We start from the raw sequence: 16,468 nt of genomic DNA, 5'->3' as shown, positions 1-16,468 counted from the left end.
GGCAAGTAGAACCATGGAACATCTGAGGTGGGAGATTTATAGATCACAGTTGTGTTATTATGGTATTTAAACAGTGCTCTGGAGAGCCAGATTTAAACTGTTGGAAGAACTCCTTCATTTCTTTTAGTTATTTTGCTAATAGGAATTCATGTGCAATTTTAGTAGAAAAAAGTGACTGTTAAGAAAAGCTTGGAAACCACTGGCAATCCCAAAGCCTCATTCTAAAGCTGAGAAATTAAAAAGGGCTGTGATTTTCTAAGGTCATACAGCAGAGTTAGTGGTAGAGCTGATATTGAAAGGCTTCTTTGAAATGAATGTTTGGAAATGGAAATATGAGTAATTGTGGCCTCAAACACTTTGCAGATTGAGACTGAGTAAAAATTCATAAAAACAAAAGTAAAACAATTGTAATCTGACTTTCTGGAGGGGATGGTTCCTCTGTATTCACTTGAAACCATTTGAAATATAGACATTCTTTCTTTACAGGTGAAATGTATTTCCAAATACTATACAGTAAATTTTCATTTTGACTGTAAGTATAGAGAAGAATAGAGCTTTAAAAGCAATTTAAAATTAAATTGTTTGGAACTATATGTTCCAATTATGATAAAATTCAGACTAATGCTTAACAGAAATTTATTTTTAAAAATAACGTGAAAAATATGAAATTTATTTTAAAAAACACATTTTCCATGTTGCAAAATAAAGCATTCATATTTTCTATCTTGTTAGAGCAGAATCTTTTTAATCATAACACTCAGGAAATGGTGTCCTGGCTAATGAGAAATCTTTTCCTTTTAATGCTTGGTATTAAAAATCTGAACACATACTAGCACATTTTGTTTTCGGAATTGATAATGAACCTGACCTAATGTTTCTTTTATAATTTCACTGTCTAGGATCATTTTTCCTAACACTAATCCTTATTGTATAGTACTATGGATACAAGAATAACAGGAGATTATAAACTACAAGGTTAAAAAAAACCCACCAAAATCTAAATCCCTGATATGAATTTATTGTGTTGTTATTTGACCTATTTTCCAAAAGAAGGGATATATTCTCTACTGAGGTTCTTGTTATTCAATAATAATAATAATAATAGTATTTCAAAATTAATTAATAATTTTGAAATCATTGACTTTTTTTTTTTAATAAAGACCAATTATGGAATCATAGGATATCTTCATAGTTTCAAATTTGGTACCTAGAGACATTTGAATAATGTTAGAGATTAATGTAATCTGTTTTAAATTACATTTTAAAATATAAACAAAAGTATTCTATGAAAAGGAAAACCTTGTGTTTAATTACTAATTCCCTCTAGAATGGTATAAAATAAAATATAATGAGCAAGACATGAGAACCAATAATATTTACATATTTTTAATATGCTTTGTGTTAATATTTAATATGTTTCTCATGGATTAATATCTTAAAAACACATTTTTATATTCATATGCTGGATAATTCTCAATTTTCTGCTACTTACTCTCCATTGGTTCCAGTGTTTGAAATTTCCCCATGTTTTATGGGATTTAAAAGTTTTCATTTTCTATTTTTATTTCAAAATAAAATTGAATATCTTTAAAGTGACTATATTAGTTACTTTTTAAAAAAACTTCAACGTCAGACTGCTTGGGGAGCCAATTGAGAATTTGCACAGCAAGAATTCTTCTTAGGTAAAACAGATCATTCTGAACAGTCTCTTGGTAGCAAACACTGATTGAGGAGTACAAATATTAATTAAAAAAATTTCACTATAAACAATTACTAGTCATAATTTCATTTTAAAAGTAAGCTTACAAAATTTAATTTGATTCTAAAATTTTAAGGGGCTAAAGTTCTTTGTCAAATATGAATGATGTAAATAAAATTTAGCAATTAATAATAAATTTAACAACTTAGTAATTATAGTTATTTAATAGTATAACCTAGAACAGGAATGAGTTTATGTTTAAAATAGGTTCTGTGACTTCATGTTTTCAGATTGTAATGGAGGAAGGTTTTACAGCTGGGACTCCTGAAGAAGAACTTCTCCATCCTGAATTCCCATATTGAGGCCAGACTGAATAATTACAGTTTTTATTATACCTTGCAACAATGAAATCATAACATACATTTTTGATAACTCTCTTTTTGGTTCCCTAAGAACAGCAAAGATTTATAGTTACATATAATGAATCTCATCCAAAAGGAAATTTATTGCACAATAATGTGGTTAGAATTTCATTTATAAAGCTTATTTTTTCCTTCCCATATGATATAAATGATGATTAAAATTCTACTTCTGGATTTCAATAGGGGACTGAAATCTTTTTTTCTGGGTTTCTTAGAGTCAATGTTTTGATTCCTGTGGGTAATGAGGAAGATGCTTAGTACAATTCTCCATGCTAGGATGGGAGGGTCTCTGTCTAGAGATATTGTGCAAAAGTTGTTAACCAGTTCAACCATGGAAATTCTTGAAATTTTAAAACTACAATTTTGGTTTTAGTCTGATTATTCAATAGTCCCCATATCTGCTAATCTGTGGAAGGGAGGGGAGTAGTTAAGATTTCATCTTCTTTACTCTTGTTTATAATCTCATATACTTAAACTTTAAATATGAATTGCTTTCCCTTTTTATACAAGTTATAAAAATAAGAGGTCCTGTTTACACAGTTTGCATTTTTATGAAATTTGCAGTTTGAAAAAAAAGCTTTTTAAAAAGTGGCAATTAATGCTTTTCTTTGAATATGCTGTAACTTTAGAATTTTTTTTTTTTCTGAAATAGTTTCTGACTTTAATCCACTAAACAATTGAAGATAGAATTTTTATTTAGCACTAGAGTAAAACATACTAAGGACTGAAGAAAAAGACGTTTTTTTTTCTGCTTCTTCTTAATTTTCTTTGTGTGTGGCACCCCCTTTATGACAGCTAACAATATTATATTTAAATTTTATATATCGACAAAATGCAATCTACCTCTGTAAGCATTGTGCCATTCAACAGTACTACTATTAAATTTACATACCACAGTTTAAATTACATCCATTTCAGGAATGGTAAAATGCTAAAACTCAAGTATCTAACCGCCTTACTGGAATGAGTACAATTTACAAATACAATAATTACATTTTAAAACCATTAACAATATTACACCTAGAAGTAAATACTGTAGGACTGGTCATCATGGTATTGTGTGAGGGAAATCATTGCTGAAAGTCATTGACATTTCCAGCAGATATATCCCAAGTGCAGATTTTTGGTTTGTTTTCATCAAACCAAAATTAAAACCTGTTTCTCACACAACAGTTCTCCATTATATGAATCTCCAAATCCTTGCATAAGATTTTATTAGTTATCTGCCAAGTATTTTCCTGCAAAATAAAACAACATATCAACAGGTTATCTGCTAGTTCCATAATGTGGTTATTAAGTGGGTAACATTTTATTCTTCCTGCTAACTTCTAGAAATTAAATATTACATACTCAAGGGGTACAATACTAACATAAAACACATTAAGTGTTTAAAGTTTTCAGTTTTCTAGACCAGTGTGTTGCCTTTTCACATTTCCATATAAGAACAATTTGCAGAGGTTTGGGTTTTGCCCAGAATAGATTGGAAGATTTGTTCCTGGATGTGAGAATCCAACTTCTTATAGTAGGAGTAATCATATAATTACTTTTCAATGTGGGCCATTTTTGAGAGTGAAAGGGGGCTAATTAATAACTATATCAATACTGAAACCATAAAAACCTGGATGTATCCCAGCAAATCCTTGACAAAAAAAATCACCTTAATATTGGGGAATCCCTACCAATAAACTCTAACGTGTGTCCCCAAAGGGGTCTCACGACCACATTTCAGCTTAAAGTAACTGGTTCTGATCTTTGGCCTAGACTTTTTTTAAGCTGTTATTAAAATGAAAGATGGATACTCTTAGATCTCAGCTAAGCCTGAGTCTAAAATCTATGAAGATCTGCTGCTGAAAAAACATTTTCAGGTAAGAGACAAAAGAGCATTTATCTTGCTTGTCAGTGTAACAAAATGGCATTTATCTTGTTTGTCAATATAACAAAGTAGAATTTATAGCATTAACCTCAGTGTACACACATATATAATGGGAATGACAGGTCAGTCCCAGGTAAGAACTAGACACAGTCATGATAAGTAGGCAGGGCCGTCCTAATTTCTGATTTCCCCAGTTTATTGTCCTATTTTTACTTCATTCAACAATTGGTTTGCTCTCTGATTGCAATGGGAAATGGAGGTTGGGAGTGGAGAAGAAGAGGAGGTAGATGATCAGAAAATTATAACATATTCCTTCTTAAGGAAGAATAGCTAAGGCAATATTGTTGTTTGCAAATGAGCACACAAGATACACACTTACCTGCAGCAAACCTTTTCTTGATGAGTGAAAATCTGTACCCTGCTCCAACAAGTTCAATGTCACAGCCAGAAAGAGTGCTTCCTTCACTTGTAAACTGCACAACCAATGGGGAAGGTTTGCTTGGGCCTTCAGATAACTGAAATCTTGCCAATAAAGAACCTACCCCTACAAAAAGAGTATTATTGATAACAGTTTAAAAGATAACAGTCAACACAACATTCTGGATATAATTTCGGAAATTGTTTTCAAGGTTAAAGTACAAAATCAATCTTCCTAGAACATCAGTTCAGTTCAGTCGCTCAGTCGTGTCCGACTCTTTGCGACCCCATGAATCACAGCACGCCAGGTCTCCCTGTCCAACACCAACTCCCGGAGTTCACTCAAACTCATGTCCATCGAGCCGGTGATGCCATCCAGCCATCTCATTCTCTGTCGTCCCCTTCTCCTCCCGCCCCCAATCCCTCCCAGCATCAGAGTCTTTTCCAGTGAGTCAACTCGTCGCATGAGGTGGCCAAAGTATTGGAGTTTCAATGTATATTTCAGGGACAAAACAGTGATGAATAATATTTATCATGAAATATTTATTCATGACTTTTTTAATACACCAATAAAAATGTAATTCAGCCAAATGGTACTTCAAAATTTGGAAGCATGATACTTGGAAGGCAATGTATTTCCAGCTTATGATGAATATCCAAGGAAAGTGAAAAATATCTAAACTATCAGAGTGTGAGATCTGATACAGAATGAAAACATGTTCCATGAGAAGGTCTCTGCTTCATGTATGGTCTGTTTGATGTGGGATGTTTGGTGGAAAAGAGGTAACAGAGGATTCATTGAAGAACTATTTTCTCTTATTGGTAAAAATAATAATACATAACAAAATTAACTGAAATACTTTGATTACTTTTAGTGTTAAGGGTATTTTGATTAATAGTTTTTTAATATCTGACAGTTGTTTCAGCTTTCTATATTAAATAAAACAAGCCTGTGATTGCATTACCTCCATTTTCTGACTTCTGAGAAATATCAGGAATCTTCCACAATATTCTCTGTTGGTCAGCATTCCTAAAAATAAAATAAGTAAAAGATATCTGCATATGTAAGGGTTTTTGTTTAATGGATGTCATATTTTTCCGAAGTGTTAATTGATAAAAATGATCTTAAAAATTTTAGCTACAATTTAAGCATTATCTATCTGTCCATCCATCCATCATCCCTCCTCTTCCTCTCCCTGCTTTCAGCTATCCACCCTTCCATCCATCCTTCCGTCCATCCATCCATCCATCCATCCACAAATCCTCTGCTTTCTCTTCCTTTACTGTCACAACACCGTCAGAGAGATAAACATTTAGAGGGCAGCGCAGTTGAAAAAATTTAACACATCTACTGAAAAAATAGAAGGGAAGTGTTAGTTGATAAATTAACTCAGGTAATTTAAATTGAAGCTGTTACATGGTTGATATTCTTTTTTTAATGTTCTACTTTTTGCTTCTAACAATCATATGGAATCACTGTAATATTTTTCCTTAGGAGAATAGGCTCTATTTATAGCCATTATTGATACTCGATGTCTATTCCGTTTCCCTTCCCATAACTTCTCTAGTGTACCTTTTAATAATACAGAGACTGCAAAATGAAACTCAGTCCCTTGTAATTAGGGTCCTAGATGCAGACTAAGGTCCACCAATTACATGCACTAATTAAGATTTGGAGGAAAGAAGCGGGGCAGAGGCCATTTTCTTGATGCTTTTCGGGCTGTTTTCTGCTAGTCAGCAGCCTGAGATGATATGGGGAATCTTCTTCAACCGTGCTCCAGTCCAGTCTCGGTTCTGTAGTTGTTGAGACGCAGTTTAGGCAGTGCCAGTAGGAGCTTTCTTATCTGTGGATTCTCATGAGGGTGGTGGATTCTCGAATTCAATGGCTCCACTGACAGCCTTCTAATCTCTCTCCTTCCTGGTTGCAGCAGAGGTAGCAACTCCCCTGGTGGGTCAGTTCTGCAGTGTTCTGGGAAATATTCTTGGAGATCTAGCCTAAACCTTGTTCTTCTTTTTGTGTATGAATGAAATCCCTGTGTTAAATCATTTTCTGCTTGAAATAGCTACAGCAGTTCTGTTTTCTGCCCTGAACCCTGACACCCAGGCCTACTGTGATCTCTTCCTATTGGAAACACAAATGTTAAAATGCCTGTTAAGCCTTTTTCAGAAGGAGTCCTTTGGTGAAGAGGAAGAGGGCTAGTGGCTCCTTACCAGACTGCTGGTGGGAGCACCGCCTGGAGCTTGGTTACCCCTCCATCCACGGGGACCAAGAACTGCACGTTGTTGAGGGCCACGGCTGTTGTCATTGCATCTGTATTGTACTTATAATCTATGCGCAGGTCGGTACTTGCTGGTTCACATCGCCAGTTCACTGCCAAGTTCAAAGGTGTGGACTGAATGCCCTGGGCCGACACCTTGCCAAAGACAGAGAAGAGAACATTTAAGGCTTGACCATTAATTTGAAACAAAACCAGAAGCTATGATTATGCCTTATGGGAATATTCATAGATATCAAAAGAGCCTTGTGCTGCTCACAAATGAGCAGTCAGTTAAAAAATGTCACCATGATGGCTGAGTGAGATTTGGATCCTTCAGGTAAACAGTTAAAGATTAAAAACATAAAATCAATTATTAAAATCTCCATAGCACTTTAGAGTTTACAATTCATTTTATGTCAGTTAGGCAGATGGTATCACCATGCTTAGGAGTTGAGGCCAAGAAGGCAGATAGTCCTGGGTGTGAGTGCTTTCTTTTTAAAGTTGAAGTGCAGTTGCTGTACAATATTATATAAGTTACAGGTGCACTCCATAGTGATTCACAGTTTTAAAAGGTTATACTCCATTTATAGTTACTATAAAGTATTGGCTATATTCTCCATGTTGTACAATATATCCTTGTACCTTATTTTATACCTAACAGTTTGTACCTCTTAATCTCCTACCAATGCCCTTCCACTAGTGACCACTGGCGTTTTCTCTATATCTGTGAGTCTGCTTCTTTTTTTGTTATATTCATTAGTTGGTTGTATTTTTAAGATTCCACATATAAGTGATACAGTATTTGTCCTTCTCTGTCTGACTTATTTCACTTAGAATGATGTCCTCCAAATCCACCCATGTTGCTGTAAATAGTGAAATTTCATTCTTTTTATGGCTGAATAGTATTCTATTGTATACATATAGACATACATATATCCCACATCTTCTTTATCCATTCATCTGTTGATAGAAACAGGTTGCTTCTGTACCTTGGCAAATTGTAGATAATGCTGCTATGAACACTGGGGTGCATGTATCTTCTCAAATTAGTGTTTTTGGTTTTTCAGATATATTTCAGTGTGAGTTCTGCTTGTCACTTCCAAGCTGAGTGACCTTGGACCAGTTATTAAAAACCTCTCTGTGCCTCTGTTATTTCCTCATCTGCTAAATGAGAATGACAATAGTTTAAAAAAATATTTACTTTTTAATATTTTTGGCCACACCATGGTATATAGGATCTTAGTATCCTCATGTGTGTATGTTAAGTTGCTTCAGTCGTGTCTGACTGTATGCAACGCTATGGACTCTAGCCCACTAGTCTCCTCTGTCCATGGGATTCTCCAGGCAAGAATACTGGAGTGGGTTGCCTTGCCCTCCTCCAGGTGATCTTCACAACCCAGGGATTGAACCCACATCTCTTATGTCTCCTGCATTGGCAGGCTGGTTCTTCACCACTAGTGCTACCTGGGAAGCCCCTGAGTACCCACCCTCACCAGGGATCAGACCCATGCTTCCTGCACTGGAAGGCTGGAGTCTTAATCACTGGACCACTAGAGAAGTCCTGGGAATGAGAATAATACTTATACCTAGAGATGTTAGGATGATTGAAGAAGGTGTTTTATATGAAACACTCAGTATAGTGCTTAATATATAATAAGGAATTAACATTTTAATACATGTAACCTATTAATATTCTTATCATATTTGCTCTTCACAAATAGTGAGTTAGACAAAGCAAGTTATGATTACTCTTTTGGGATTTGCCATTTTAAGGACTTAAACCCAGGTCTTCTAACTGGCAGTACTGCATTCTACGGTCTACTGTCAATTCTAGTTAGAAACAACTGTGAATTTGACTAAGGAAGAGTTAGATTTGAAGAATCACCAAAAAGTTATAAAACAATAATACCAACTTGAATCTTGGCTCCACACTGAAAATTTTGCAAGGTTATTATTTCTACTTTTTTCAAGTGTATGAGCACCGCAGGGGTTGCATGGGAGGTGTCTGTGCTCTTGAAGTTTTATTCATGGAGTATGAGTTCTGCTGATTTTGAAGACTATAAACAGTTTTTTTTTGGCCTAGCAATGCCTGTACATATGGACACCATGGGGAAGGGTCCTGAAGACAGGCTGCACTTACAGAGCTGGTATGGTTGATTTGGAAACAAAACCAGACACAGATCCTTTTATAAAATGAAAGACATGGCTTTTGATGACACAATTTTACTTAGATGATCATTATAATAAAAGTTTTAAAACTTTACAGTAATCTCTATAATAAACCTTATAATAAAGTTTCTACACTTTATTTTTTATCAGCCCAGTCCTCAGCAAATGAAATCTTATTTAGAAGTCTGTTATTTAAGTAAGATAGCTCAAAAGCAGAGCAGACTTGCTCTCCCCTGCCATTTCTACACTCTTGTCCTCGGCAGGTGTTCTCAACTTCATAATAGTTCCTTTGCCCAATGAGGGGCTTTATGGACATGTGATTGTCTCAGTTACTGGGAAGAGTGCTACTGGTAGCCAGAAAGTAAACTTGCTTTGATTTGAGAGTGATTCTACAAAATGCTAATTATGACTTCCACCCAGTCCCTTGCATTGTTGAAAAACAATAACAACAATACAACTAAGCCACAACAAAAGGGATTTCTCATTTAAAACAAAATGGCAGACTTAGGGCTACTTACATTTCACAAAGTACTCTGAACTATGGTAGGCTGTTAGTTCTCCACAGCTTAAAAAATACCTAGGTAAGAATAATTTTTATCCTTATTTGCAGATGAGGAAACTGAGGCTCAGGGAGATTAAGTGTCCAAGGTCAGTGGACAGTAAGGAAGCTGACTTAATTCCAGAATTCGGTCTCCTGCCTACATGTTAATACTTTACATCAAGTTCATATTGCAATAGGTGAATTCTGTCTACCTTCTAGGCTTTGTAGTAATGATGTTTAAAGCTTAGATGATACTATTCTTACTAGAAAAATGTTACATCCATTTGTATTTTTGAGAAATGTACCAGCACACAGAAACTTCATGTTCAATGGTTTCCTTACAACATGTGAACCCATGGGGTGCATTTTCAGCCCATGGGATGCATTATAATCACTTGGAAGTCTTGAAAAAATATATACACCTTGGTCACATCCTTGTCTAACTTAATGAAACTAAGCCATGCCGTGCGGGGCCACCCAAGACAGGTCATGGTGGAGAGGTCTGACAGAATGTGGTCCACTGGAGAAGGAAATGGCAAACTACTTCAGTATTCTTGCCTTGAGAACCCCATTAACAGTATGAAAAGGCAAAAAGAAAGGACACTGAAAGATGAACTCCCGGGTTGGTAGGTGCCCAATGTGCTACTGGAGATCAGTGGAGAAATAACTCCAGAAAGAATGAAGGGATGGAGCCAAAGCAAAAACAACTCCCACTTGTGGATGTGACTGGTGATAGAAGTGAGGTCTGATGCTGTAAAGAGCAATATTGCATAGGAACCTGGAATGCTAGGTCCATGAATCAAGGCAAATTGGAAGTGGTCAAACAGGAGATGGCAAGAGTGAATGTCGACATTCTAGGAATCAGCAAGCTAAAATGGACTGGAATGGGTGAATTTAACTCAGATGACCATCATATCTACTACTGTGGGCAGGAATCCCTTAGAAGAAATGGAGTAGCCATCACAGTCAACAAAAGAGTCCGAAATGCAGTATTTGGATGCAATCTCAAAAACAACAGAATGATCTCTGTTCGTTTCCAAGGCAAACCATGCAATATCACCATAATCCAAGTCTGTGCACTGACCAGTAATGCTGAAGAAGCTGAAGCTGAACGGTTCTATGAAGACCTACAAGACCTTTTAGACCTAACACCAAAAAAAGATGTTTTTTTTTTCATTATAGGGGACTGGAATGCAAAAAGGAAGTCAAGAAACACCTGGAGTAACAGGCAAATTTGGCCTTGGAGCATGGAATGAAGCAGGGCAAAGGCTAATAGAGTTTTCCCAAGAGAATGCACTGGTCATAGCAAACACCCTCTTCCAACAACACAAGAGAAGACTCTACATATGGACATCACCAGATGGTCAACTCCGAAATCAGACTTATTATATTCTTTGTAGCCAAAGATGGAGAAGCTCTATACAGTCAGCATAAACAAGACCAGGAGCTGCCTGTGGCTCAGATCATGAATTCCTTATTGCCAAATTCAGACTGAAATTGAAGAAAGTGGAGAAAACCACTAGATCATTCAGGTATGACCTAAATCAAATCCCTTATGACTATACACTGGAAGTAAGAAATAGATTTAATGGACTAGATCTGATAGACAGAGTGCCTGATGAACTATGGATGGAGGTTCATGACATTGTACAGGAGACAGAGATCAAGACCATCCCCAAAAAAAAGAAATGCAGAAAAGCAAATTGGCTGTCTGTGGAGGCCTTACAAATAGTGTGTAAAGAAGAGAAGCAAAAAGAAAAGGAGGAGAAAAGGAAAGATATACCCATTTGAATGCAGAGTTTCAAAGAATAGCAAGGAGAGATAAGAAAGCTTTCCTCAGTGATCAATGCAAAGAAATAGAGGAAAACAATAGAATGGGGAAGACTAGAGATCGCTTCAAGAAAATTAGAGATACCAAGGGAATATTTCATGCAAAGATGGGCTCGATAAAGGACAGAAATGGTAGGGACCTAACAGAAGCAGAAGATATTAAGAAGAGGTGGCAAAAGTACACAGAAGAACTGTACAAAAAAGATCTTCATGACCCAAATAATCACGGTGGTATGATCACTCACCTAGAGCGAGACATCCTGGAATGTGAAGTCAAGTGGGCCTTAGAAAGCATCACCATGAACAAAACTAGTGGAGGTGACGTAATCCCAGTTGAGCTATTTCAAATCCTGAAAGATGATGCTGTGAACGTGTTGCACTCAATATGCCAGCAAATTTGGAAAACTCAGCAGTGGCCACAGGACTGAAAAAGGTCAGTTTTAATTCCAATCTCAAAGAAAGGCAATGCCAAAGAATGCTCAAACTACCGCACAATTGCATTCATCTCACACACTAGCCAAGTAATGGTCAAAATACTCCAAGCCAGGCTTCAGCAATACGTGAACCATTAACTTGAACCAGGTGTTCAAGCTGGTTTTGGAGAAGGCAAAGGAACCAAAGATCCAATTGCCAACATCTGCTGGATCACTGAAAAGGAACAGAGTTCCAGAGAAACATCTATTTCTGCTTTATTGCCTATGCCAAAGCCTTTGACTGTGTGGATCACAAGAAACTGTGGAAAATTCTGAAAGAGATGGGCATACCAGACCACCTGACCTGCCTCTTGAGAAACCTGTATGCAGGTCAGGAAGCAACAGTTAGAACTGGACATAGAACAACAGACTGGTTCCAAATAGGAAAAGGATTATGTCAAGGCTGTATATTGTCACCCTCCTTATTTAACTTATATGCAGAGTACATGAGAAATGCTGGTCTGGAGGAAGCGGAAGCTGTAATCAAGATTGCCGGGAGAAATATCTGTGTAACCTCAGATACGCAGATGATACCACCCTTATGGCCAAAAGCAAAGAACTGAAGAGCCTCTTGATGAAAGTGAAACAGGAGAGTGAAAAGGTTGGCTTAAAGCTCACCATTCAGAAACCTAAGATCATGGCATCCAGTTCCATCACTTCATGGCAAATAGATGGGGAAACAGTGGCTGACTTTATATTTTGGTGCTCCAAAATCACTGCAGATGGTGATTGCAGCCATGAAATTAAAAGACGCTTACTCCTTGGAAGAAAAGTTATGACCAACCTAGACAGTATATTAAAAAGGAGAGATGTTATTTTGCCAACAAAGGTCCATCTATTCAAGGCTATGGTTTCTCCAGTAGTCATGTATGGATGTGAGAGTTGGACTATAAAGAAAACTGAGAGCCAAAGAATTGGTGCTTTTGAACTGGTGTTGGAGAAGACTCTTGAGTCACTTGGACTGCAAGGAGATCCAACCAGTCCATCCTAAAGGAGATCAGTCCTGGGTATTCATTGGAAGGACTGATGTTGAAGCTGAAACTCCACTACTTTGGCCACCCGATGCGAATAGCTGACTCATTTGAAAAGATCATGATGCTGGGAAAGATTGAGGGTAGGAGGAGAAGGGGACGACAGAGGATGAGATGGTTGGATGGTATCACCGACTCAATGCACATGAGTTTGAGTAAACTCCGGGAGTTGGTGATGGATAGGGAGGCCTGGTGTGCTGCGGTTCATGGGGTCACAAAGTGTAGGACACGACTGAGCGACTGAACTGAACTGGTCACATCCTGAACTAATTAGTCAAAAATCTCTGAGAGTGTTAGGGCCCAGAAGATGTCTCTGTCCCTGTTATCTCTATCTCTAACTCTCTCTTCTTCCTTATCTCCATCTCTATTTATCTATAAATAGATTTTTATACAGATATCTATCTATATCTATATCTCTATCTATAATTAAGACCAGCTCAGAATCAGCATTTGTTTATAACTCCCCTGGTGATTTTAAAGTGCACTCATGTTTGAGATGTACTGATTTCTATTAAAAAGTACAACTTTCAAAAGTAATAATTTAGTTTCCTCATCTTAAGCAAAATAATTTGAGCATATTTAATCACAAAAATTGCAATGCTCAAAAAATAACCTAGGAGATCAAGTGGGATACTCAGGCTCTGTAGAATCCTGTTTTGAAACAGGATTATTAGAACAGTAATAATCTTGGTAAAGGGCAATTCTAAACACAGAAAGAAAGTTCTCATATCCTGTAATGTGTTTTACCAAATATTCTTTTAACCTTAAACTATTTCTTTTTTAAAAATTAATTAATCAATTTTAATTGGAGGCTAATTACTTTACAGTATAGTAGTGCTTTTTCATGACATGAATTAGCCATGGGTGTACAACTGTCCCCCATTCTCAACACCCCCCCCCCCACCGCCGCCATCCCTCAGGGTCATCCCAGTGCACCGGGTTTGAGTGTCCTGTTTCATGCATCGAACTTGGACTGGTGATCTATTTCACATATGGTAATATACATGTGTTAATGCTATTCTCTCAAATCATCACACCCTGGCTTTCTCCCACAGACTCCAAAAGTTTTCTTTATATCTGTGTCTCTTTTGCTGTCTCCCATATAGGATCATTGCTACCATCTTTCTAAATTCCATATATATGCATTAGTATACTGTATTGGTATTTTTCTTTCTGACTTACTTCATTCTGTATAATAGGCTCCAGTTTCATCCACCTCATTAGAACTGATTCAAATATGTTCTTTTTAATAGCTGAGTAATATTACACTGTGTATATGTACCACAGCTTTCTTATCCCTTCATCTACTGATGGACATCTAGGTTGCTTCCATGCCCTGGCTATTATAAACAGTGCTGCAATGAACATTGGGGTACACGTGTCTCCTTCAATTCTGGTTTCCTCGGTGTGTATGCCCAGCAGTGGGATTGCTGGATTGTATGGAAGTTCTATTTCCAGTTTTTTAAGGAATCTCCACACTGTTCTCCATAGTGGCTGTGCTAATTTTCATTCCCACCAATAGTGTAAAAAGATTCCCTTTTCTCCTCACCCTCTCCAGTATTTATTGTTTGTAGACTTTTTGATAGCAGCCATTCTGACCAGCATGAGATGGTACCTCATTGTGGTTTTGATTTGCATTTCTCTGATAATGAGTGATGTTGAGCATCTTTTCATGTGTTTGTTAGCCATCTGTATGTCTTCTTTGGAGAAATGTCTGCTTGGTTCTTTGGCCCATTTTTTGATTGGGTCATTTATTTTTCTGGTATTGAGCTGCATGAACTGCTTATATATTTTTGAGATTAATTCTTTGTCAGTTGCTTCATTTCCTATTATTTTCTCCAATTCTGAAGGCTGTCTTTTTACCTTGCTTATAGTTTCCTTCATTGTGCAAAAGCTTTTAAGTTTAATTAGGTCCCATTTGTTTATTTTTGCTTTTATTTCCATTACTCTGGGAGGTGGGTCATAGAGGATCCTGCTGTGATTTATGTCAGAGAGTTTTTTGCCTATGTTTTTCTCTAGGAGTTTTATAGTTTCTGGTATTACATTTAGATTTTTAAAAAAATTTATTTATTTTAATTGGAGGCTAATACATTTAGATCTTTAATCCATTTTGAGTTTATTTTTGTCAAAGGTGTTAGGAAGTATTCTAGTTTCATTCTTTTACAGGTGATTGACCAGTTTTCCCAGCACCACTTGTTAAAGAGATTGTCTTTTCTCCATCGTATATTCTTGCCTCCTTTATCAAAGATAAGGTGCCCATAGGTGCGTGGATTTATCTCTGGGCTTTCTATTTTGTTCCATTGATCTATATTTCTGTCTTTGTGCCAGTACCATACTGTCTTGATGACTGTAGTTTTGTACCATAGTCTGAAGTCAGGCAGGTTGATTCCTCCAGTTCCATTCTTCTTTCTCAAGATTGCTTTGGCTATTTGAGGTTTTTTGTATTTCCATACAAATTAATGAAATTATTTGTTCTAGTTCTGTGAAAAAATACCTTTGGTAGCTTGATAGGGATTGCATTGAATCTATAGATTACTTTGGGTAGTATACTCATTTTCACTATATTGATTCTTCTGATCCATGAGCATGGTATATTTCTCCATCTATTTGTGTCATCTTTGATTTCTTTCATCAGTGTTTTATAGTTTTCTATAGATATATCTTTTGTTTCTTTAGGTAGATTTATTCCTAAGTATTTTATTCTTTTCGTTGCAATGGTGAATTGAATTGTCTCCTTAATTTCTCTTTCTGTTTTCTCACCATTAGTGTATAGGAATGCAAGGAATTTTTGTGTGTTAATTTTATATCCTGCACTTTACTATATTCATTGATTAGCTCTAGTAATTTTCTGGTGGTGTCTTTAGGGTTTTCTGTGTAGAGAATCATGTCATCTGCAAACAGTGAGCATTTCACTTCTTTTCCAAACTGGATTTCTTTTATTTCTTTTTCTTCTCTGATTGCTGTGGCTAAAACTTCCAAAACTATGTTGAATAGTAGTGGTGGGAACAGGCACCTTTGTCTTGTTCCTGACTTTAGGGGAAATGCTTTCAATTTTTCACCACTGAGGATAATGTTTGCTGTGGGTTTATCATATATGTCTTTTATTATGTTGAAGTATGTTCCTTCTATGACTGCTTTCCAGAGAGTTTTTTTAATCATAAATGGATGCTGAATTTTGTAAAAGGCTTTCTCTGCCTCTGTTGAGATAATCATGTGGTTTTTATCTTTCAATTTGTTAATGTTAACCTTAAATTATTTCTTAACATAAGTTTCATTAGAATTTATTTTGTGGGACTATCACATTATAAAAAAAAAATCCAACTTACTTACATTTAATTGTTTAAAAGAACAGATTTTAGTATAGTAATGTTCTTAACCCTGGTGGCTCAGAGGTTAAAGCGTCTGCCTCACCCGGGTTCGATCCCTGGGTCGGGAAGATACCCTGGAGAAGGAAACGGTAACCCACTCCAGTATTCTTGCCTGGAGAATCCCATGGACGGAGAAGCCTGCTAGGTTACAGTCTACGGGGTCGCAAAGAGTCGCACACAACTGAGCGACGGAACGGAACGGAATGGAATGTTCTTAACAAAATTTTGTTTAGCAACTGTTGTGTCTGATTCTTTGTGACCCCATGGATTGTAGCCTTCCAGGCTTCTCTGCCCATGGAATTTTCCAGGCAAAAATACTGGAGTGGGTAGACATTTCCTTCTCCAGGGGAGCTTTCCGAATCAAGGATTGAACCCATGTCCCATGCA

At 36.6% G+C, this 16,468-nt stretch overlaps 1 protein-coding gene across 6 annotated transcripts in view; it reads right to left on the bottom strand.

The window, feature by feature from the left end:
- Positions 1-1,347: 1,347 nt before the first annotated feature.
- Positions 1,348-16,468, bottom strand: part of SGIP1 (SH3GL interacting endocytic adaptor 1) — a 232,138-nt gene continuing 217,017 nt past the window's right edge. For 4 of the 6 annotated variants that reach the window (XM_088835365.1, XM_088835361.1, XM_088835363.1 and 1 more), the window contains 4 exons: positions 6,623-6,825; positions 5,377-5,441; positions 4,374-4,538; positions 1,348-3,359 (listed from right to left, as the gene is read on the bottom strand). In XM_088835365.1, coding sequence (XP_088691491.1) covers positions 3,337-3,359; positions 4,374-4,538; positions 5,377-5,441; positions 6,623-6,825 — 456 coding nt within the window. In that variant the 3' untranslated portion in view covers positions 1,348-3,336. Of the gene's footprint in view, positions 3,360-3,445; positions 4,539-5,376; positions 5,442-6,622; positions 6,826-16,468 lie in introns of those variants that run through there. The other 2 variants (XM_055404071.2, XM_088835362.1) reach the window with 1 other exon arrangement.

This window comes from Moschus berezovskii, chromosome 4, assembly GCF_049115385.1.
Source record: "Moschus berezovskii isolate FMDL1 chromosome 4, NW_MosBer_1.0, whole genome shotgun sequence".
Classification (NCBI taxonomy): domain Eukaryota; kingdom Metazoa; phylum Chordata; class Mammalia; order Artiodactyla; family Moschidae; genus Moschus; species Moschus berezovskii.
This window is presented reverse-complemented; position numbering and strand designations above follow the sequence as displayed.